Source organism: Bubalus bubalis, chromosome 8, assembly GCF_019923935.1.
Source record: "Bubalus bubalis isolate 160015118507 breed Murrah chromosome 8, NDDB_SH_1, whole genome shotgun sequence".
NCBI lineage: Eukaryota > Metazoa > Chordata > Mammalia > Artiodactyla > Bovidae > Bubalus > Bubalus bubalis.
The window spans coordinates 80,159,684-80,184,707 of record NC_059164.1 but is presented as its reverse complement, the minus strand read 5'-3'; the positions used below and the strand labels follow the sequence as shown (position 1 = coordinate 80,184,707).

At 37.6% G+C, this 25,024-nt stretch overlaps 1 protein-coding gene across 9 annotated transcripts in view; it reads left to right on the top strand.

The window, feature by feature from the left end:
* The window catches only part of SUGCT (succinyl-CoA:glutarate-CoA transferase), a 763,763-nt gene that overhangs the window by 274,961 nt on the left and 463,778 nt on the right, over window positions 1–25,024 (top strand). For 8 of the 9 annotated variants that reach the window (XM_025292055.3, XM_044946814.2, XM_025292046.3 and 5 more), the window contains 2 exons: window positions 11,075–11,146; window positions 21,435–21,532. In XM_025292055.3, the coding sequence (XP_025147840.2) occupies window positions 11,075–11,146; window positions 21,435–21,532 (170 nt within the window). Of the gene's footprint in view, window positions 1–11,074; window positions 11,147–21,434; window positions 21,533–22,855; window positions 24,051–25,024 lie in introns of those variants that run through there. The other variant, XM_025292047.3, reaches the window with a different exon arrangement.

Here is a 25,024-nt window from a genome sequence, read left to right as displayed (position 1 = left end):
TTCCATCACTTGCCTTAGAGATGTCTGTAAATACATAAGATGGAACCTTCCCTAAAACTTTTTCTGGCCCTGCAGTTGACTTGTTTTAGATTCTTGCTTATCCCATGAGGACTACATATCACTTGCTCCTGTGAGTCAGCTGGGCCTTACCATAAGTGCTTACTCTTCACTGAATAAATTGAGTAGCCATTAGTTCTTCCCACAATCTTTGAGCCAAGCCCAAAGATGTTTTGAGAATCTGTATTCTTTAGATTCTAGAACTCATTTTATACTTGGATGGAATGTTCAACTATTAGGTAGTAGCTATCTGGGGTATTTGCTGAAAAGAATAATAAGGCTTATCCTATATGTTTAAAGACAGAGTGCCAGAGTTACATAGCAACATCTGCCATAGGTACCAGATTAGGGTGATGATGATAACTTGATGGTTGGAGAAAGTAGAAGTGTGAGTGAATCCTGAATGGTCCTCCCCTATGGAGAGATGCTGGGAGATTTCTCTGCATCATCCTACAGGACAACAACTTCCTTGCCTCCAAATACCACAGTGGGTTAAGAAACCCTTGGCTTTGAGCATTAAGGAGATAAAGGAAGACATCTTTCAGACAAATAAATGGACTTGACAATGGAAGGACTGTCTTGTGAATGGGCTAAATTTTGACCATAGTAAAATGAGTAATTAATTAATTAGTAGGACTAAACCTTTCATTGTTCCAACTACAGGATATATATGGAATTCTTATTGGAATTATATTCTCCATCTCTCCTTAAACTTATCTTCACCCATAAATTTAGGCAGTACTCTGTGAAGAAGAAAGTTTGTTTTGGGAATCAATTCTTAGTATGTTTGCCATTCTCAGTGAGTTCTCATCTTTTTTTTTTTTTTCCCCACTTTATTTATTTATTTGGAGGCTAATTACTTTACAATATTGTATTGGTTTTGTCATACATTGACATGAATCCACCACAGGTGTACATGTGTTCCCCATCCTGAACCCCCCTCCCACCTCCCTCCCCATCCCATCCCTCTGGGTCATCCCAGTGCACCAGCCCCGAGAACCCTGTATCATGCATTGAACCTGGACTGGCGATCTGTTTCACATATGATAATATACATGTTTCAATGCCATTCTCCCAAACCATCCCACCCTCGCCCTCTCCCACAGAGTCCAAAAGACTCTTCTATACATCTGTGTCTCTTTTGCTGTCTCGCATACAGGGTTATCATTACTATCTTTCTAAATTCCATATATATGCGTTAGTATACTGTATTGGATTGGAGAAGGAAATGGCAACCCACTCCAGTGTTCTTGCCTGGAGAATCCCAGGGATGGGGGAGCTTGGTGGGCTGCCGTCTATGGGGTCGCACAGAGTTCGGACACGACTGAAGCGACTTAGCAGCAGCATACTGTATTGGTGTTTTCCTTTCTGGCTTACTTCACTCTGTATAATAGGCTCCAGATTCATCCTCCTCATTAGAACTGATTCAAATATATTCTTTTTAATGGATGAGTAATATTCCATTGTGTATATGTACCACAGCTTTCTTATCCATTCATCTGCTGATGGACATCTAGGTTGCTTCCATGTCCTAGCTATTAAAAACAGTGCTGCGATGAACATAGGGGTACATGTGTCTCTTTCAATTCTGGTTTCCTCGGTGTGTATGCCCAGCAGTGGGATTGCTGGGTCATAGGGCAGTTCTTTTTCCAGTTTTTTAAGGAATCTCCACACTGTTCTCCATAGTGGCTGTACTAGTTTGCATTCCCACCAACAGTGTAAGAGGGTTCCCTTTTCTCCACACCCTCTCCAACATTTATTGCTTGTAGACTTTTGGATCGCAGCCATTCTGACTGGCGTGAAGTGGTACCTCATAGTGGTTTTGATTTGCACTTCTCTGATAATGAGTGATGTTGAGCATCTTTTCATGTGTTTGTTAGCCATCTGTATATCTTCTTTGGAGAAATGTCTGTTTAGTTCTTTGGCCCATTTTTTGATTGGGTCATTTATTTTTCTGGAATTGAGCTGTAGGAGTTGCTTGTATATTTTTGAGATTAATTCTTTGTCAGTTGCTGTGTTTGGTATTATTTTCTCCCATTCTGAAGGCTGTCTTTTCACCTTGCTTATAGTTTCCTTTGTTGTGCAAAAGCTTTTAAGTTTAATTAGGTCCCATTTGTTTGTTTGTTTGTTTTTTAATTTTATTTTATTTTTAAACTTTACATAATTATATTAGTTTTGCCAAATATCAAAATGAATCCGCCACAGGTATACATGCGTTCCCCATCCTGAACCCTCCTCCCCCCTCCCTCCCCATTCCATCCCTCTGGGTCATCCCAGTGCACCAGCCCCAAGCATCCAGTATCGTGCATCGAACCCGGACTGAAACATGTAAAATATCATGTATGAAACGAGTTGCCATTTGTTTATTTTTGCTTTTATTTCCAATATTCTGAGAGATGGGTCATAGAGGATCCTGCTGTGATTGATGTCAGAGAGTGTTTTGCCTATGTTTTCCTCTAGGAGTTTTATAGTTTCTAGCCTTATGTTTAGATCTTTAATCCATTTTGAGTTTGCTTTTGTGTGTGGTGTTAGAAAGTCTTCTAGTTTCATTTTTTTTACAAATCATTGACCAGTTTTCCCAGCACAACTTGTTAAAAAGATTGTCTTTTCTCCATTGTATATTCTTGCCTCCTTTGTCAAAGATAAGGTGTCCATATGTGCGTGGATTTATCTCTGGGCTTTCTATTTTGTTCCATTGATCAGAGATTTCTGTCTTTGTGCCAGTACCATACGGTCTTGATGACTGTGGCTTTGTAGTAGAGCCTGAAGTCAGGTAGGTTGATTCCTCCAGTTCCATTCTTCTTTGTCAAGATTGCTTTGGCCATTTGAGGTTTTTGTATTTCCATACAAATTGTGAAATTATTTGTTCTAGTTCTGTGAAAAATATCTTTGGTAGCTTGATAGGGATTGCATTGAATCTATAGATTGCTTTGGGTAGAAAACTCTCACTGTTTGCAGATGACATGATCCTATACATAGAAAACCCTAAAGACTCCACCAGAAAATTACTAGAGCTAATTAATGAATATAGTAAAGTTGCAGGATATAAAATCAACACACAGAAATCCCTTGCATTCCTATACACTAACAATGAGGAAACAGAAAGAGAAATTAAGGAAATAATTCCATTCACCATTGCAACAAAAAGAATAAAATACTTAGGAATATATCTACCTAAAGAAACAAAAGATCTATATATAGAGAACTATAAAACACTGGTGAAAGAAATCAAAGAGGACACAAATAGATGGAGAAATTTACCGTGTTTATGATCAGAAGAATCAATATAGTGAAAAAGAGTTTTCATTTTTGGGTCACTGACACTTTCTCATCTTTCTTACCTCATGCTTCCCAGTTTTGCCAGCAAGCCTTCTGTATAGCTTCTAGTATTTGTTGAATTGCTTACTTTGCTCTGATCCAACATAATACATCAGCCTTTTTTAGAAACTTTGTTTTTTATCAGAGTATAGTTGATTAACAATGTTGTTATAGTTTCAGGTGGGCAGTAAAGTGATTTAATTATACATATACATGTATCTATTCTTTTTCAAATTCTTTTCCCATTTAAGTTGTTACATAACATTGAGCTGAGTTCCCCATGCAATACAGTAGGTCTTTGTTGGTTATCCATTTTAAATATTGCACTGGGTACATGTCAATCACAAACTCTCTTAACTATCCACTCCTCCTTACTCCTCTCTTCCAGTAACATGTTTGTTCTAAGTCCTTGAGTCTGTTTCTGTTTTGTTAGTATGTTCATTTGTATCATTTCTTTTTAGATTCCACATATAAGCAATATCATACAGTATTTCTTACATCACTCATTATGACAATCAGTGCATCAGCCTTGATTTGACAAAATTTGTTTAGCTCCTGTTATGCCAGATGTTGTCCTTGGTGCGTGGGATAACTGCAGCAGGTTCTAAGTTCTTATCTGCCAGCCAGACTCCTGTGCTCACTTAGAGGTCACTGTCATTGCTTCATGTGTCTTTGTTCAAAGGCTTGGGCTTCTGCTTTTGCCTGTATTCTCTGAGGATTTTATCTAGTTAACTACCAGGGTGCTATCCCTCTACCTTGTGACTTGCTTTCACAACTTGTCATGTGGGAATTTGGAGGCAAGTCTCTGAGCCTCATTCCCATAAATGCAGCCTCTGCCTATAAATCTCAGGAACTGACTACCTACTGAAGGACTTCCAAGAATTCAGTTCAGTTTAGTTTCTAGTAGTGTCTGACTCTTTGCAACTCCATGGACTGCAGTACACCAGCTTCCCTGTCCATCATCAACTCCTGGAGCGTCCTCAAGCTCATGTCCATCGAGTTGTGATGCCATCCAACCATCTCATCCTATTTCAAGAATTTGTCCAAATGTCTTACTCCATTTCCTACCTATACCCCCATACTTCATCTGGCTGAATGTTTCCCTCAGCCATGCTTATCCAAACTTTCTATATCCTAGGCTGAAATTCCACTGTTAACTAGATCTATACCCTAGTGTCTCTTCAGGTCTAGTGGGCAGGTCTAATATTGGTCTTTCCAGTAATGCCAACCTTCTGTGTGCTCTGTTTTGTCATTGATAAATCTTGAGATATGATGAAATTAAAGTATGTTCAGAAAACCTTATTGATAATCTACTGTTATCTACTTTACAATAATGTTCTTATTGAGGTTTAGTTAATATTCTGCTCTAGTTTATTTTTTTGCTTGAAGGTGAAATGTCATAATGACAGCCTGAATAAAGTTCTAGTCTATGATAAGTGTCTATGATAAGACTTTTAACATGTCTTAGATAAGTGTAGGCTCATTGATAGATATGGTATTTTCATGGATGGTACATAACTAGTACAAAACTTTATTTGTTGTAACATGTTTGGGGTAAAACAAAGAGTACTTGAAAAAGGCTCAACATAGTCAAGGAATTTTTACCTTGAAGTGTTCCTGAAAAATCAATATGGATTCTTGTCCAGAATTTGTTGCCACTTTCCATTAAATAGGAGGTGCTTTTGGCAGCTTAGTCCAAACAATCTAGCTTGAGATTCTTTATAACACAGGTGATTCAGAATCATCAGTTTCTAATGCATAGCTTCCAGGAAAAATAACACCATGTCATTGTACATTATGTCTAGGATACATGATGGGTGCCTTCCTGAAGAACAGCAAGCTTTCCCTATATAGGACTTCTAAGAAAAATAATATCTACCCATAATTTGTGAAGATAAAAATCATGACAGTTTCCATTTCTTTTCTTGCCCCTGACTCCATATCTAGTATTAGAAACTGAGTGATTGAAAATTCTAAATTTATTTTATTTAAAATGGGATTTAATTGATTTGAAGGACCTCAAGGAACATTCAGACTTCCTATGGAATTGGAAAATCCTGACCTGGATCTGGGGTTGCAGGAAATCAGTATGTAGTATTGCTTTCAAAGTGGTTCTAGAATTCAAGACAATGTAGAAATGAGTGTGTTCAAAATGGCTTATTTCCCATGAAAAAAATGTGTAGACAAATAGGTAATAGGTGAAATTAGGGGCTTCTGGCCTCCTTTATCACTTGTTGCAGAGTTCCATCCCATAGGACATTGTTCTTGAGTTGTAAGCATTTGAGGCCTCCTTGCATCTGGCTCAGCCAGCTCCAGTGCCATAAGGTGAGCTTAACTGTTAGCGGTAGGAAATAGTGCTCTATATTTGTCACAGTGTACTAGCACAGACCCAAAGTCAGTAACTGCTTGACATTCCAGAAAACATTCTCATGGCAATGAGTTCAACTCCATGGAATGTCTTTTTCCAGTGGACGATGAAGTCATTTTGCAATGGTTACCTTTTCGGGAAGAAAATCTTGTGAAAACTTAAGTAGCTCCAGGAGGGTTTGAAGTTTGTGTTCTTGTTTTTGAAGTAGACACACCACTAACTGTATGTACCTTTTTTAGATTGGAGAAAATACTGACACATCAATACGGTAGTTTGAGGCTTCAGTTCTTTACAAGAGAAACATCCCAGCCATGAATGTTTGCAGCGCAGTCTGCTGCTCTTATTTAGTTCCTGTGATGGAAAATCTGCTGGAGGTGTGTGTACATAGTATGTGGTCATTTATCTTGCCTAGTATAGAGAGTGAGGCAACCAAGGGGATGAAGAGAGAGTCTGCAAAGTAGATAAGAGTCCAGAAATCAAGATCCAAAGGCTTAGAATGTACAGGGGGTTCTTTTTATGTGCCAACCAGCATTGTTAGTAGCTATTTAATAATAATGATATTTATTGAGTCCTTACCTTTTATCAGAAATTATTTTATGCACCTCACACTGTGACTCTAACCTCACACTGAAACGTCTTTGCTCCAGTAATCACTGACTGAAGCATTTTATATTTTGACTATTCATAGTCTCCTGTCTTCCACCTTGCATTCAACTACTCACCACATTATGGCCAGTCTTTGACTTAATCAGGATTTCTTATCCACTGACACCTCTCATATGCCCTATTCATAACTTCCTCCTATCATCACCATTTTTAGATATTTGTTACAGCAGTATCCCACTTCTCAGTACCAATTTCTTAGTCCATTTGGGATACTATAACAGAATACCATAGACAGGGTGGCTGAAACAGCAGGCATTTCTTTATTACAATTCTCAAGGCTAGGAAATCCAAGATCAAGATGCTGGCATATTAGATGTCTTGTGAGGGCCTGCTTCCTGTTTCAGAAATGGCTGTGTTCTTATTACTAATACCAACATTGGGGAGTTAGGATTTCAACAACTGAATTTGAGGAGGACACTGGATTGGGTTGCCATTTCCTTCTCCAGAAAACATTCATTTTACAGCAAAAGATATTCCTCTAAAAGTTCTTATTTAAAATATATTTATTAAATACTGTAGCAATAATAACATGGGACAAATAATTATTTAAAGAATTAATAATCTTCTTGCTGTTGTTGTTCAGTCACTAAATCATGTCCTACTTCTTAGCAACCCCATAGACTGCAGCATGCCAGGCTTCCCTGTCCTTTACTATCCCCCAGAGTTTGCTCAAACTCATGTCCATTGAGTTGGTGATGCCATCCAACCATCTCATCCTCTGTTGCCCTCTTCTTCTCCTACCTTCAATCTTCCCAGCATCAGGATCTTTTCCAATGAGTCAACTCTTTGCATTAGGTGACCAAAGTGTTGAAGCCTTAGCTTCAGCATCAGTCCTTCCAATGAATATTCAGGACTGATTTCCTTTAGGACTGACTGGTTTGATCTCCTTGCTGTCCAAAGGACTCTCAAGAGCCTTCACCAGCCCCACAATTTGAAAGCAATAATTCTTCAGTGCTCAGCCTTCTTTATGGTCCAACTCTCACATCTGTATAGTCAAAACTATGCTTTTGACTGTATGGATCTTTGTAGGCAAAGTGATGTCTCTGCTTTTTATTAAGCTGTCTACTTTTGTCATAACTTTTCTTCCAAGGAGCAAGCGTTTTTTAAAATTTCATGACTGCAGTCACCATATGCAGTGGTTTTGGAGCCCAAGAAAATAAAAATTTTCACTGCTTCCACTTTACGCCATCTATTTGCCATAAAGTGATGGACTGGATGCCATGATCTTAGGATTTTGAATGTTGAGTTATAAGCCAGCTTTTTTACTCTCTTTTTTCATCCTCATCAAAAGGCTCTTTGGTTCTTCTTTCCTTTTCGTCTTTAGAGTGGTATCATTTGCATATCTGAGGTTGTTGATGTTTCTCCTGGCAGTCTTGATTCCAGCTTGTGATTCATCCAGCCTGGGATTTCACATGATGCTCGAAGTTAAATAAGCAAGTTGCCAATACACAGCCTTGATGTACTCATTTCCCAATCTTCATCCTAATAAATCTACTTGGTGAGCCTTAGTCTAATTATATCCTGGTAGCTGAGCTGCTAGGGCTTCCCAGGTGGCGTTAGTGCTAAAGAACCCACCTGCCAATGAGGGAGACATGATACATGGGTTTGATCCCTGGGTTGGGAAGATCCCCTGGAGGAGAGCATGGCAACCTACTCCAGTATTCTTGTCTGGAGAATTCCATGGACAGAGGAGCCTGGCAGGCTACAGTCTGTGGTGTTGCAAAGAGTTGGACATGACTGAAGAGACTTAGCAGGCAAGCACGCATACACAGCTGAGCTGTTACTTGGTATTTACTTTCCAGTGATTATTAACTAGTTATCACTGCTTAAAATTAAAAATATATGTATTGGTAAAAATATATTTCATGTTATGGTTCAGAATTAAGGAAGAAACAGCCATTTCTTTATTAACTGAAAGAAAATGAACCCTCTCCTATAATAGGTAAACTTGAACATGTCACTGATCCAAAATTTTGGAAACCTTACTTCCCATTATACTTGTTAATACACATTGTTACTTCATATTACTTAGCTACTTCCCAACTTACTTTTCCCTCATAAAAAAGCAGGCAAACAAACAACCTGTATAACTTCATAATTATGAACGGTTTGTTGAGACATCTCTGCTCAAAATCCTTGTCCTCCACTCATACCTCTGTTGCAGACTTCCTTTCTGTAGTTTAAGAAACACTAATGCATTAGGTATGGCACTAATTTTGCTTTTGCCTAGTGGATAAGGGAATATAAACATTTAAAATAGTTCATGTAATATCTTGGTGGCATTGATTTACAAATCAAGCAAAAATCTAAACAGAAAAAAACTTGATTATAGTGTTCCAAGATCCCTTTTAGCCACAACGCTATTATATGGAAGCAATCATCTGAGTGATGTATTAACATTTTATAACCATTTATTAATTGCCTCATATTCTTCAGATACCATGAAGTAGGAAGAACAAAAGAAAAAAATATACAGTCTACTAACTCCAATCTACTTATACTGTGCAACAGAACTTTCTGTGATGATAGAAACGTTCTCTATCCGGACTGTCTCCTGTGGTAGCCAATAGCCACACGTGGCTATTGAATGCTTGATGTTTAGCTAGAATGTTGGTAGAAGTAAACTATTAATTTTTCTTAAAAACAGCTTTATTGACATATAATACACATACACTAAAATTTACTCACTGAAACTGCACAACTCACTGGTTTTTAGTACATTCATAGAGTTGCACAGCCTTTACCATAATCCATTTTAGAATATTTTCATTGCCCAAAAAAGAAAGCTGTTACTTGTGTGGTCACTTTCCACATTTCCCAAACTTCTTCAGCCCCAGACATCCACTAATCTTTCGAGTCTCCATGGATTTGCAGATTTTGGTCATTTCCTATAAGTGGAATCACAATTTGTATTCTTTTGTGACTGGCTGATTTAATTTTAGTTTATTTAAATTTAATACTTACGTGTGGCTAGTGGCTACCGTAAGAAACAAGTAATACAGATACTTAAGTAATGATGATGTTTAAGTAATGTTGAGTTTAGAAGGTAATCCTGTAAAGGGGGCATGTGAAAAACATCAGAGAGATTAGAGATAATGCAGACAGAGCCTAGAGATGAGACTGTTTCCTGAAGGAGGGAATGGTATCAACTAATACAGTGGTATAAGAAAGAATTGTTTCAGTGATAGGATAGGAATCCTGATGACAAAGGGCATTGGTATGTGGTGGTTGGTGAAGAAGTGGCTGCTGCTGCTGCTAAGTCACTTCAGTCGTGTCCGACTCTGTGCAACCCCACAGACGGCAGCCCACCAGGCTCCCCCATCCCTAGGATTCTCCAGGCAAGAACACTGGAGTGGGTTGCCATTTCCTTCTCCAATGCATGAAAGTGAAAAGTGAAAGTGAAGTCGCTCAGTCGTGTCCGACTCCTAGCGACCCCATGGACTGCAGCCTACCAGTTTCCTCTGTCCATGGGATTTTCCAGGCAAGAGTACTGGAGTGGGGTGCCATTGTGGCATTTTTATATTATTTAGAGATGGAGGAAGGGAACAATTTCAAGAAAGCTTGAGAGGTATGTCAAGACTGGTACAAATTTTATTTTGTTTCTAATATTTTTAGTATTAGCATGAGCTTCTATGTAGGCAGAAGAAAAAGATCCAGTGGAAATGAAGACATAAAAGATGATTGAGCAGGGTTCTGAAGGATGTGAGTGAGTACAGGTAGTACTCAGGTCATTAGCCTAGGAATAAGCCCTGACAGGAAAAACAGATGTTATCTTTCCCAGAGGTGGGCATAAGTGAAGAAAAAGTAGGTGAAGATGCAGAGCAATTTTTACATAGAAAGAGAGGAAACTAAAGAAACTCATTTACTCGAAGAAAATAGGAATAAGGCCTTCTGAGGGTAAAGTTCGGTTCCCCTGATCATCACTGTGATCCAGTGTGTAGAAGTGAGTTCTGATAAGTACTTAAGAGGGGCTTGAACTATGAGAAGTATCAATTATTTACATATATCTGGTTTCCCAAATGAACATGTCTCTTAAAAGGAAAAGACTTTCTCAGGTACATAAAGCCACATGGGGTCCAGTGATCTCAATGTGTCATTTTTCACTTACTAGAAAGTGAAAATTACCCAAAAGTTTGTATCTCAGATTTTCGAAGACAAACTATAGCTCCATTACTCATCTTCCTTCCACACCGTTCTCCTTTCTTTTCTTCTCCTTTCCCTCATTTCCTTCCTTTTTCCCATCTATTCTTCTTAGACTTTGTAGAAAACAATGTGCTATATCATTCTCTTTGCCCTACACGAAAAATTGGAAATAAAACACAAAACTGGGAATATCCAACATTAATCCAAACTACAATGAATATAGAATTTAATATCATGAATTATAATAAACCTCCAGTATTGTCTTTACTATTCTAAGTTACTCATTTTTCCTCCCTCCTCCAATGTTATAACAATTGGTGGATGAGACAGGAATTGCTTTGAGAACCTCAAATAACAGCTATACAAATATAATAGAAAAATATACTAATTAGTTGATATTGATTTAATTAATATTACTTTAGAACAAGGTTTATATATATATATGTTGAGTAATTAAAGCTATTTTTGTGGTATTCTCAATATATAAAATTATATATTTATGTATGTATTTATTTATTTTAGGCTTTTAAAACCAAGGATGGATATCTTGTAGTTGGAGCAGGAAATAACCAACAGTTTGCAGCTGTGTGCAAGGTAATCTGTAATATTTGGACTATTTGGAATGCGTAGATAATATATACAACAATTCATTTCGCGCAAAGCCGGAAAATTCAATTTTGCCTAGAGGAGTGTTGCTAAATCTATACTAAACTCAAGACTCCCTGTGTTAGCACCTTAAAGCATGCCCTTTTTATGTTTACAGTGTTATGAACAGAGTCCAACTTAACACTCTGTGTTTTTTTTTTTTTTGTAAAATTGAGGTATATAACCATTTTCAAGTGAAGAATCATAGTAGCTTAAATTATGTTAAAACCTGACCTGTCTACCAGTGCAAACAAAAAGGGAAAAAAAGACTTTTAAAAGGGTTTTTTAACACCAGGATTTTTTTTTTTTCTGAGAAGAAGAAAGGAACAGAAGAACTAGGAAACAACCAGAAAACAATTAACAAAATGGCAATAAGTACATACCTATCAATAATTACTTTAAATGTAAATGGACTAAGTTTACCATCAAAAGACATGGACTAAATAAGTTGATTAAAAATAAAGGCCTGCAAAGAGTCTCACTTCAGGTATAAGGACATACATAGACTGAAAGTGGAGGGATGTAAAAAAGATATTTAGTGCAAATAGAAGCCAGAACAAAGCTTTGGTAGCAATACTTACATCCAACAAAAGAGACTTTGAAACAAAAACTGTGATAAGAGACAAAGAAGGGCATTGCATACTGATAAAGGGATCAATCCAACAAGAGTATGTAATATTTGTATACTTATGCATCCAACATGAAAAAAGTGAAAGTGGAAGTTGCTCAGTTGTGTCCAGCTCTTTGCGACCCCTATACAGTCCATGGAATTCTCCAGGCCACATGGGAACACCTAAATATATAAAGCAAATATTTACAGACCTAAAGGGAGAACCAGACAACAATACAGTAGTAATAGGGGACTTTACTACTCTGCTTACCTCAAAGGACAGATCATCCAGACAGATAATCAATAAGGAAACACTGGTCTTAAATTAGACCAGATTGACTAAACAGATTTATAGAGAACAGTCTATCCAAAAGCAATAGAATACACATTCTTTCTCAAGTGCCCATGGAACATACTTCAGAATAAATCATATGTTAGGTTACAAAACAAGTCTTAATACATTTAAAAATATTGAAATCATATTAGGTATCTTTTCTGACCACAATACTATGAAACTAGAAACCAATTACAAGAAGACAACTGGAAAATCACAGATATGTGGAGATTAAACAACATGCTACTAAAAAATGACTGGTATCAATGAAGAAATAAAAAGAGAAAAAAAAAACACCAAAAACCCTTGAGGGCTTCCTTGGTGGCTCAGTGGTAAAGAATCTGCCTTCCAATGCAGGAGACACAGTTCAATCCCTGATTCAGGAAGATCCCACATGCTGTGGAGCAACTAAGCCTGTGTGTCATAACTATTGAGCCTGTGTTTTAGGGCCCAGGAGCCACAACTACTGAGCTCATGTGCAGCAGCTACTGAAGGCTGCATGCCCTAGAGCCCATGCTCCGCAACAGGAGAAGCCACTGCAGTGAGAAGCCTGCACTCTGCAACTGGAGAGTAGCCCCCACTCATCACAACTAGAGAAAAGCTCATGCAGCAACAAAGACCCAGCACAGCCAAAAATAAATACATGCTAATACACTTCAGTCATGTCCAACTCTTTGTGACCCTATGGACTGTAGCCTGCCAGGCTCCTCTGTTCATGGGATTCTCCAAGAATACTGGAGCGGGTTGCCATTTCCTCCTGCAGGGGATCTTCCCCACCCAGGGATTGAATGCGTGTCTCTTGCGTCTCCTGCACTGGTAGGCAGGTTCTTTACCACTAGCGCCACCTGGAAAGCCCAAAATAAATAGCTCAAGTTATAAAAAATACCATGAGACAAATGAAAATGGAAATACAATATACCAAAACTTATGGAGTGCAGCGAAAGCAGTTCTAAGAGGGAAGTTCATAGTGATAAATGGCTACCTCAAGAAATAAGAAAAAACTTGAAGAAATAACCTATATTTACAACTCAAGGAACTAGAAAAAGAATAAGCAAAGCCCAAAATTTGTAGAAGGAAGGGAAGAACAAAAGCAGAGCAGAAATAGAGTAAGAAGACAATAGAAAAGATCAGTGAAACCAAGCAAAGGCAACAAAACACAAATAAAAAAGTGGAACTATATCAACATAAAGAGATTCTGTACAGCAAGGGAAATCATTAATGAAATGAAAATGCAACCTACTGAATGGGAGAAAATATTTGTAAATCATATATCTGATAAGAGGTTAATATCCAAAATAGGTAAGAATTTATATAACTCAATAGGAAAAAATATCACACAATCCAATTAAAAAATGGGCAGAAGTTCTTAATAGACCGTTTTCCAAAGAAGACATATAGATGGCTAATAGGTACATATAAAGATGCTCAGTGGGAGAGAGACAATAAATAAAACTCCAAAATGATCCATGGTTAAGTGCCATGCAGAGAATTAAAATAGACTACTGTGTTAAAATAGTGACTGGATTGTCAGGGGAAAGTCTCTTTTGAAGAAATAACCTCAAAATGAGATCTGAGTGATACTCATAATGCAATAGTGATAAGATTTTTCAATATAAATATTAACATAAAATGTTTGCAATACTAATATAAACACAGTACTCAAAATTCACAAAAAGCCTGGAATTATTCCATAGTGCTAATACAGACTATATGGCTTAGTGGTAAAGGATCCACCTGCCAGTGCAGGAGACAGGGTTTGATCCCTGGGTTGGAAAGATCCTCTGGAGTAGGAAATGGCAACCACTCTAGTATTCTTGCCTGGAAAATCCCATGGACAGAGCAGCCTGGCGGGCTACAGTCCATGGGGCCACAAAGAGCTGGACACAACCGAGCATGCTTGCATGTATGCCAGGATAAAAGTGGGTTTTTCTTTTTTCTTTCTACTTCTATGAAGTGGTAAAATACAAAAATGTTTATCTGTTGTCCCCAATTCCTTACACAGAATTCTAAAAAATTTCTGAGTTTTGAAAGTGTCCCTTGTTTTTCATAATAAGCCCCATTCAATCACATCTGAGTTTATCCTGTTGAGGTAACTTAGGATGGGGCCCCTAGATAGTCTCAGGATAGGTTGGTCACCAGAAAGACCAACTGATCAGAGGGTTGGAACTTTCAGCCCCACCTACCAACCTCCAGTAAGAGGGGAGAGGACTGGAGATTGAGCTCTGTGTAAACCCTTGAACTATAAGATTCAGAGAGCTTCTGGTGAAGACAGCAAGGTGGCAGGAGGGTGGGAGAGCATGGAAGCTCTGCACTCTCCTACCTCTGTGCATCTCTTCTGCTTGGCCTTTGTAATAAACCAGTAGCAGTAAGTTAAAAAAAAAAAAAAGATGCTCAGTATCTTGACTCATCAGGGAAATGCCAATTAAAACCATGAGATCTTACCTCACTCTTGTCCAGAATGGCTATTATAAAAAAAAAAAACAAAAAAAAAAAACAAGAAAAAACAAATGTTGGTAAGGATGTGGAGAGAAGGAACCCTTGTGCACTGTGGATGGGATTGTAAATTGGTGTTGCCCCTATGGAAAATATTTAAAAATAGAACTACCATATGATGCAGCAATTTCACTAATAGGTATATATCTGAAGAAAATGACAACACTAACTTGAAAAGATACATGCACTCCTATGTTCATTGCAGCATTATTTATGATAGCTAGGATATGGAAGGAAAAAGGACTTTTTAATACCAGGATTTTTTTCTCTTCTTTCTTTTTCTGTTTTAATCTCCACAAGATCTAATTAGCCCCGAATATAATTGGTCTACTATCAATGTATTTACCACTAGAAAATTTGTTCTTCAAAGTAGCCTTTGTTTAATAAGTACCTTTCTACAAAATTCATGTTTTAACTTTTTAGCAATTGTCATGTTAAAAATGTTGCTCCTACATAAGATCTAAATAAAGGTCTTGGAATCAGTAAAGTTGAAAATATTCTCAATTTTTAGCACTGCTTAATGTTTTTATTTGATGTTTTTACTATTTATCCAATCTCTGGTTTCTTGTTTTTATTTAAGGCTTTAGTTTTCAGTTCATTTTTTAGAGTTCTAATCCCAGGCAATAATCTAGTTAAAAAATATATATATATATATGTAAATTTTAATTTTTCTTACATGTAGGGAAAGGCCTTACCTATTGAGGATTTTTTTTCTGGTTGGGAAAGTTTTTTTTTTTTTGTACTAACCATACTACTGTGAGCTTTTAGTTTTATTAAGGATGGCTGTGAATTCCTTAGAGGAGTCTTATTTATTGCAGTTAACTTATTATGTATAAAAATTATTTATTACTGTGCCTCTTTCATATGAGAGGTTAATGAGCACAGCTAAAAACCACAGCAAAGGGGTGGGAAGTATCACAGAGAAGGTGACAAATGGAGATAGTTCCTATTGCAGGAAGGGTTGGAGGTGGGAAAGAGGAGAGCTTTTATAATGGTGACTCTGAGTAAGTGTAGAGAAAATTGATTCAAACATTTGATCTGGGATCAAAGAACCTTTGTTATGAACGGTCAATGTTAAAAATATAAAACATACGGAAGCTGTTGCCTGTGAAGTCATTTGCGTACTCTGGCTGCAGAGATGTAAAAGCCAGTTCATCACTATAAACGAGGACAGATTTTTTTCCTGGGCCATATGTTTTGGAGTTTTCTCTCTCCAGAATCAGGATGGGGAGGGGGTAGAAATTACTGGTTGACATATTCTTCACTGTTGAAAATAACTGCACTGAATTCTTTTTATTTTTGATTCATTACTGCTGATCAGTTTGAAACTTTTGAACTTCCTCATAAATATCCATAAGAACTTTTTTTTTGGGAAGAAGATTTTTATTTCAAAGCAGAGTATTTACCATAAGTTTTAGTACTAAAATATGACTTATTGTTATGGTGTGTTATGACACATTTTTTAAAAAAGAGAATAGCAGAGAGGGCCTTGGAGAATGGCATACTTGACCTTGTTTTTACCATATGTGAGTAGGAATGATAATCCCTGTTATGAACCATTAAGGCAGCGTCTATAAAACTCTTTGAGATCCTCAGAAGAAAAGTTTTATGTGTATGGCATTTTTATGTTATCTACATCATTTACTAGGGATCTTGAGCAAACATTGCAATCTGATTGACTTTTTCACCTTCATAATTATATCCTTACATGTAAACTTGTCCTAAAAACCTTTTCTGTTAAGGGAAACAAAAAATCACCTTTCTTTGTTTGATTCAAGATTCTCCCCCATCCCATTTATACTGAGTGAGTTTTTCTAAGTTTTTTTTTTTTTTTAATTCAACTCTTTTTATTACTGAGGGTGTTATAATTCAGTCTGGCCTTATAGAATATGAGGATACAATGTGATGACAATTTTGATCCCTATCAAAATTATTCTTTTGCCAAGTAAGGTTCACCATGAAAGATAGGGCAGCTCTACCTCCTGGGGAGAAATGTGGCAATATTGTTTGCAACAAATGAGAATTTACTTATGCCAGATCTCTTTTGAAAACAGAATCTGATATACTGGTTGGTTAATACTTCTTGGGGAGGGTCCTATTAGACTGCTGTTATTGTCAGGGATTAGAGGGGAGTAAGAGCCTTGGGTTCAGGGGATTGGGGTTCAGAAAATTTCCTGTATATAAAGTGAACCTTGGCTTATAACAAATCCTATTTTATGTCCCTTAACGTGATACAGAAGAGCAGGGAATGTGAGCATATGTAAGCTATTTTAAGCTGATTGATGCCAACACTAATGGGTATTCCTATTTGAAATACACTGACATCCTTTTAAAAGTCACATAGACTGAAGGTTTCTTTTGTTGGAGGCAATAATCATTGGTTCTCATCTTTTGCATGCATAGGAAATCTCCTTGAGCCCCTTCCCCAAAGATTTTGACAAAGTATGTGAGGTGGGGTGCAGGAAACTTGAATTTTAATAAGCACTATAGTTGATTTTTTAGCAGGTGGTCTGAGGATATTATAATTCTAGGGCATTCTGTGAGTCTTGAAACCAGTCAGGTGATCTCTGGCAAGGTCATTTTTGCTAAGCATCTGTGTCCTCATGATTAAATGAAGATTATTACATGTAACTGTACTAATATATAACTTTTGGGGTTCTAGAAGAGATTAGGTAAGTAAGACAGTACAGTCCCTTGCTCAAAGTATAAACTTAATAAATGACCTTTCTACTATGACGTAATTAGTATGCAGATTCTGGTTGCGGGTAAAATGGAGTTAGCACATTTCTCCCTGTCTCATTCACTTGACACAGTGATAAAACCTGTACAGAATGCATGGAATATCTATACGAGGACTTTGAAAAGTAATCAGTAGCAGGAAAATTAGTAAAGAACACCAGAATTTTGAAATAGCTCTAAACTTGCAGTAGGTTTTACCAGTTTTCCCCTCTGATTAATTTGCATGAACACAGCCTGAAATCTGGATGTGGAAACGGGGGGACAGAGCTGACTTCCAGGAGATGCCCTTATTCCTGGTGCAACAAGCATGAAAGTGAGCTCTAATGTCAGGGAGACATTTTTTCCCTCTTCCTCATTTCCTCACACCCCAGCCTCCAAGCAGTCCTGTAGTGGCAGCAACAGATGAGCAGGAGCCAGAACTCTGAGGAAGGGGACCTTTCCTATTTATTGCTGGGCTGTGATTCCAAAAGACAGGGGTGAATCCTTGATGCATTTTTCCTCTGTCCTCCCACTGATTGGCCTCTGCCCTGGAACTATGCTGAGGAGTGGGGTAACTAGAGGGAAGCCCTGGGGAACTGGAAAAAGGTTGCCAAGGTAGAAAAGCTTTAGAAAGTGATCTGTGAAGTTGTGAACTCCTGTGCTCACCTCTGAGTTGCATATGCATTGATCTGATCTTAATCAGGACACCAGAGACGTTGAGAACTGTGTTAACAAATAGACAGCTTCTCAGGTGGCGGCATGAGCATTTAGTGGGTCACAGGTGGAACTGATTCAAAAGCACTGCAAAGGCTTTGAAAACTGAACTAACACTAAAACCAAAGCAAGTAGAAGGTAAGTTGGGACTTGTGGTCTGGATCTGACCAGGAGAACGTCTTGCTAAAAACAACAAAACAAATGTTTTCTTTAGGATTTAAAGAAGACCCAGAGGCTTGTAACATAATATTCAAAATATCCAGGATTAAACTCCAGATTACTCAGATTATGAAGAACCAGAACCTGCATGAGAAAAGACAATGGCATTTCCAAGATGACACAGATGTGGGGATGCAGTCATGAAAATTTTAAAACAGCATTTATAAAAATACTCCAATAAGCATTGCAGACACTATTGAAATAAATATTTAGAAAAGTAGAAATGTCTGGCACAGAAATAGAAGATAAGAAGAAGAACCAAGTGGACATTTTAGAACTGAAAAATAAAACCACCAAATACAAGAACAAACACCTCACTAAATGAGCGCAGTAGCACAATGGAGGTAACAGAGGAGACAGGGACTTAAAGAAGGATAAATATTAGGTTGACCAAAAAGTTCATTCAGGTTTTTCCATACCTGAAACCTGAACAAACTTCCTGGTCAACCCAAAAGAAATTATTCAGTCTGAACAACAGAGAGGAAAAAAGTTCCTTCCCAAAAATGAAAGAAAGAACACATTTCCAGGACCTGTGGGACAATAACAAAAAGTCTAACATTTATGTCATTGTAGTCCCAGGAGGAGACAAGAAAAAAACATACTGAAAAAATAGTTGAAAAAAACAATTAATGGAAACTTCCCAAATTTAGTGATTGATAGAAACCTACAGATTTAATAATTTCAGCAAGTTCCAAATAAGAGAAGTCCACATAAATCCCTGCCCAAGCACATAAAAATATTACTGCTGAAAACTAAAGAAGAAACATTTGAAAGCACCTAGAGAAACTGACCTATTACCTTTGGGGGAACGTGACTCGATTGATTGCAGATTTCTTGTCAGAAACTCTTGTCAGATTTCTTGTCTTGACAAGATTTCTTGTCAGAACCTAGAAAGAAGTTGCACAGCATGTTTAAAGAGCTGAAAGGAAAGAGCTGTCAATACAGAATTCTATATCTAATGGGAATATCTTTGAGAAACAAAAGTTAAGTAGATAACCTCCCCTACCTTCCCTCCTTTTCCCCATCCTTCTTTTCAAAAAAATTTTTTTTAAATTGTATTTTAAAAAAAATTTATTTTTGCTCATACATGTGGCATGTGGAATGTTAGTTCCCCAAACAGGGATTGAACCCACAGCCCCTGCCTTGGAAGCACAGAACTTTTACCACTGGACCACCAGAAAAGCCCTCATCCTTCTTTTTTGAACAAACACATGGTCTATTATTTCTCTGGGGAGAAACAGTACCTACTTGGAGTAGTTCACATTTATTTAATGGTTACTGCGTCAAGTACTTTCACTTGCATTGTTTCATTTTGTCCCAGGCAGCATTCTATTTCAAGTTCCTAAAGCACAGTTATGACTACAGCACTTGAAGCAGTCTCTGGAAAGTTCTGAATGCTAGCAAAGTGGGACAGAAGGATCATTACTTTACCCACTATTTAACATCAACTATCAAAGAGATAGGAAGTCTAATAAGTCAAATTTTAAGAAGGATACATGAATGCATCCCAGTTACCATTGAGGGCGAACACTGAGTAGTTTTTTATGACACTTACAGTATATTCTGAGTGAGACCACATTTATAAATTTAACATGAGGGCTAGTGAAGACACTTGCTTTTTCTTGAAATGACTTATTTACTCTTAGCAGAAGAGCTGCTGCTGCTAAGTCGCTTCAGTCGTGTCCGACTCTGTGCGACCCCATAGACGGCAGCCCACCAGGCTCCCCCATCCCTGGGATTCTCCAGGCAAGAACACTGGAGTGGGTTGCCATTTCCTTCTCCAGTGCATGAAAGTGAAAAGTGAAAGTGAAGTCACTCAGTCGTGCCCGACTCTTAGCCACCCCATGGACTGCAGCCCACCAGGCTCCTCCATCATGGGCCTTTCCAGGCAAGAGAACTGGAGTGGGTCGCCACTGCCTTCTCCATCGCAGAGGAGGGTGGGTCTCAATTCCTGGATAAGCCTTGAGGCCAATTCTGGGATCAGGTGTGGTGACAGGGAGATTTTTAGAAAGGGCACTGTATGTAGCGTCACTTTTTAAAATCCAGGAGAGTGATGCTGTCTTTATTATTCCTCAAGGAAATGAATAAGTGGAACATGTGAAAGAGAAATTGTACTGTTGAGATGTTCTCTTTCCTTCAGGGAATCTTCTTCACTTCTCTCTCCTTTGTTAAGATGATTAATGGCTTGATTTTATTTAAACTGTGGGAAACAAATGAAACCATTAAGTGTTTATGTTTAAACCAAATACATTAATAGAGGTAGTGAAACTTTCTGTAGGCCACATGGCCTGCCCCAGCCCGTAAATGCTCCTTCTGACTTTCCAGCGCAACTGCCAAACACTGCCTCCACACATTCTTTTTAAAACTTCTTTTCCATTCCAAATCCACTTGGTACTTTCATTATGGTCTTGTTAAAATTGCAAGATGTCCACTGGGACTTACAAGATAGATTTTCTCTTTATTGAGGAGGAACAAAAGAGGAAGTATATGAAAGCATTTCTATTTGTTATTCCTTCAGGGAGTCATATTAAAGAAAAATAGTGACAATTCTATAGGAAGAATATCTTTTAATTTGACATTGTTTTAATGGTGAGCATTTGAGGTCAGTGTGTTTGCCTCCCCTTGATTTTAGCACCTTGTACAACATCCTGGATAGGACTACTGGGACAGATAATATTATTTTATTTACATGTGGAACAAATAAGGGGATGTACCTACAAGATATATGTTGATTATGGGCTTGATGTAAGTGCAGACATGCACTTATGATATTTGTTCTTGGAATTAGGTCTGTTTTACCCAATTTTGTACCCGTAGCCCAGTTTCCTCTAGACAAGACTTACTGTGATAATCTAATAACTCCTTTGCTATCTTCTCATAAATAGGTACAAGACATTATGAAGGTCTGAGAACTTTTCCTGTGTTCCTATATGTAGATACCTGCTTAAATGTAGTTAAAAACTTCTTAAAGATGACAAACCCAATCACCAGTATGACCCATTCTAATTGCATGATCCTTCCCTATATATATATCCTTGTTAAGAGGTATAAAGCCTAGCAAGGAATGGTCTTGGGGATGGAGTGGTAGGCCCTGAACAGGTACACAAAAATTTTGTGAGTTACACTTTAAAATTATTTTTCCCTTTTAGATCTTGAATTTGCCTGAACTGATCAATGATTCCAAGTATAGAACTAACCACCTTCGGGTACAGAATAGAAAAGAACTTATTAAAATATTATCAACACGGTAAGCTTGGCTCTTCTACTCTGTACAGTTAAGAATGAATATGTTATTAGCATTTATCTGGTATTTTATGGTGTTCTCTTCTGCTTACTTAGATTAACTTAAAAGTATCTTTCATTTCACAGAATTGGTTAGTGGAAATATGTTTTAAAGCTATGTTTTACTTTGTCTGAAAGCATTTTACATGTCTTATAACATACTGTATCATAACAATGATATAAATAAGAAAGTCACAATAACTTGAATTAAGTTGCTTCTTTATAGTATGTCTTTGGCTTTAGTTGATCATAAATAGGAACAATAATAATTCAACATCATTTTTTACATTTACTGTATGAAATGCTCTCTCTCTATAAGCTAATTTAAACCTTATAATAATCCTGTGAGAGAAGTTCTATCATTCTTACTTTACAGATAAGAAAACTGAGACAAGGGAGGTTTAGTCAAGAGTTTGTTGGCTTTTCTGAGCCTCTCCTGTGTAGTTTGTCATGATGATGTTTTAAAAATGGCAGATCGAGTTATGGATCATAAAGGATTAATGCTAATCAGTTAGAGTATTTGATTTCTAAATTATTTCATTCATGTCAGGTTATGCTTTTGTTAAAACCTATACCAGTGTCTCAAGTTTGCCCCAGAAAAAGTTAATAATTCATACTCTTTCCTATCAGTTTCACTTTTGTTTACATCTAAACTTCTCAATCGAAAGGAATAGAATGTGGTTTCTGTGGATCTAAATACCTGTATGTACTGTTCCTCAGTGTGGAATGTTTGCTCTCATCACACCAGTAAACTAAGAACTTTTGTTCAGATACCATGTCTTGTCTTTTAAAAAAGGCCCTTGTGTTTCCATGTAGCATAGATATATCAAACCTCTTAGGCTCACAGATATATAGAACAAACTAATGATTACCAGTGAGGATGTGGGGGAGGGGCAGTATGGAGTCGGGGACCGGGAGGTATAGCCTATTGAGTGCCAGATAGGCTACACGGATGTATTGAACAACATGGGGAATGTAGCCAATACTTTGTAATAATCAAGCAGGACCTACTTAAAAAATAGACAAACTAGGGGACTTGCCCGGCAATCCAGTGATTAAGACTTCACCTTCCAGTGCAGGGAGTGCAGGTTTGATTCCTGTTCCGGGAGCTAAGATCCCAAATGCCTTGTGATCAAAAAACTAAAACATAAAATAGAAGCAATACTGTAACAAATTCAATAAAGACTTTAAAAATAGTCCACATCAAAAAATACTAAAACAAACACACAAACAAACTTCTTAGAAAAACACTTCTAATTTCTTTCTTTCTTTCTGTTCCCTTATTTAGGGATTTCTACACGAGTCAGCATTACCTACTTGGTCTTTCCTGGATTTTAAGCACTTCTCTACACTGCCTGTATCTCCTTTTTCAATCAATGGGGCCTCTGTGTGTGGGACTGATATGCACAGAAGAGGGGAATGAGAATTGGGCTCCCCTTCTTTGGTCATTAGTTAAATAAAACTCAGATTCTACTGCAAAGCCAGAGAGCCCTCAGTCATTAACCTTTCACCCAATGAGAATCGGCCATTTAGCTCTGCTTTTTGCCTCTCTGCCTCTCATGCAGTTTTTAATTCATTAATACGACTTTTTCCTTTCACACAACGGTTACCAAGTTTCAATAATAGACACTTGTGAGAACCTTATCAAAAGCTCTTTGATAGTCTAAATAAATCATATCCATGCTGTGAGAAGAGTGGACCCAAGAAAAATACAAAACCTAGGCAGATGCAAGTGTCCTCTTATTTCTGAATTGTCAGCACTTTTATAACTTCAAGAACCACAAAATTATTGGTTTCCTATGTCCTAAAACTTGTATTCTTTGCTAAATTCTGTTATAGAATTCTGCTTTGTACAGACTTTTAACATCATCTGTAACAGTTTAATTTCTAATTTCTCTCTTTGGGGTGAATTAAATAACCTGACACCTTCTTTTTTCTACTCTTATATACTCAGAAGTGGGAGTTTCAGCATTTTAGATCCCATAGGTTCTTGTGTCTTTATTCAGACTTTAGGAATCAAACTTGTAAAGAACAGGCTAAAGGGTAGTCTTAAGAGAGGAAACTTGATCGAGGGGGTCCCATCATCACACAGCCTGCAGTTAAAACACAGACTACCACTGCAAGGCCCTTGGTTGCCTGGGGCCAGAGTCCCTGCCCTCTTCAATTGCTGTATGGATGTATTTTGGTGGTGCTTTGTGGGATGCAGTTCTTCAGTCTCTTCTCAAGTCTCGTCTTCTCCATGGTGGATCAAATAGTAATGACCAGGGAAGATTAGCATATTGGTTTAGTCCCTTTGATAACTTTTTCATTTGTTTTTCTGAACACATATCCATGGGTTCATTAGTACCATTAATTACTGGGCTTTCATAAGTATGTGTTAGTTGCTCAGTCATGTCCAACTCTTTGCAATTCCATGGACTCTAGCTTGCCAGGCTCCTCTGTCCATGGAATTCTCCAGGTGAGAATACTGGAGTGGATTGCCATTTTTTCCTCCATGGGATCTTCCTGACCCAGGGCTTGAATCTACTGCATTGCAGTCAGATTCTTTACCAGCTGAGCCACCAGGAAAGCCCTGGCTTTCAGAAGTCTCTGTGAACGTTAAAAATATCTCATTTTCATGATTTTATGTTTTTATAATATTCAAAATATTAGTGGCTGTGTATTAATTAGAGGATTAAATCTGGCTGTTTTGGTCTGACATTATGGCCTTCCACAATCTGACATGACCTTTCCTTTCTACCTTTTCTCAGTATAAAGAATAGTATAGAGAAGTGAGTTCAGAGAGAGAGTGGGGGCAGGGGATGGCAGGAACATGATGCTGTAAAAGTTCCAATAGACTTTATGATGAAGGAGTTCCTTAAACTTGAGAAACAAAGGAAAGTATTTGACCATGAAATGAGTTAGCTTATCAACAACTTCTATTTTCTGTCTACACTAATGATAGATCTTTTTTTCCCTAATTTTATTGATATAATTGATATATAATGTTGTATTAGTTTAAGGCATACTGATAATGGTTTGATATGTGTATATATTCTGAAATGATGACCATAATAAGTTTTAGTTAACATCTATCGTATCAGAGTTACAAATCTTTTTTTTCCCTTGTGATGAGAACTTTTAAGATCTGCTCTCTTAGCAACCATCACATACAATACAGTATTATTACCTATAGTCACCATTGTTGTTTAGTAGCTAAGTCACGTCTGACTCTTTGTGGCCCCATGGACTGTAGCCCATCAGGCTTCTCTGTCCATGGGATTTCCCTGGCAAGAATACTGGAGTGGGTTGGCATTTCCTTCCCCAGGGAATCTTCCTGATCCAGGGATAGAACTCATGTCTCCTGCATTGCAGGCAGATTCTTTACTGCTGAGCCACCAGGGAAGCCCAGAGTCACCATGCTGTATATTATATCCTCAGGAGTTATTCATCTTGTAACTGGAAGTTTGTACCTTTT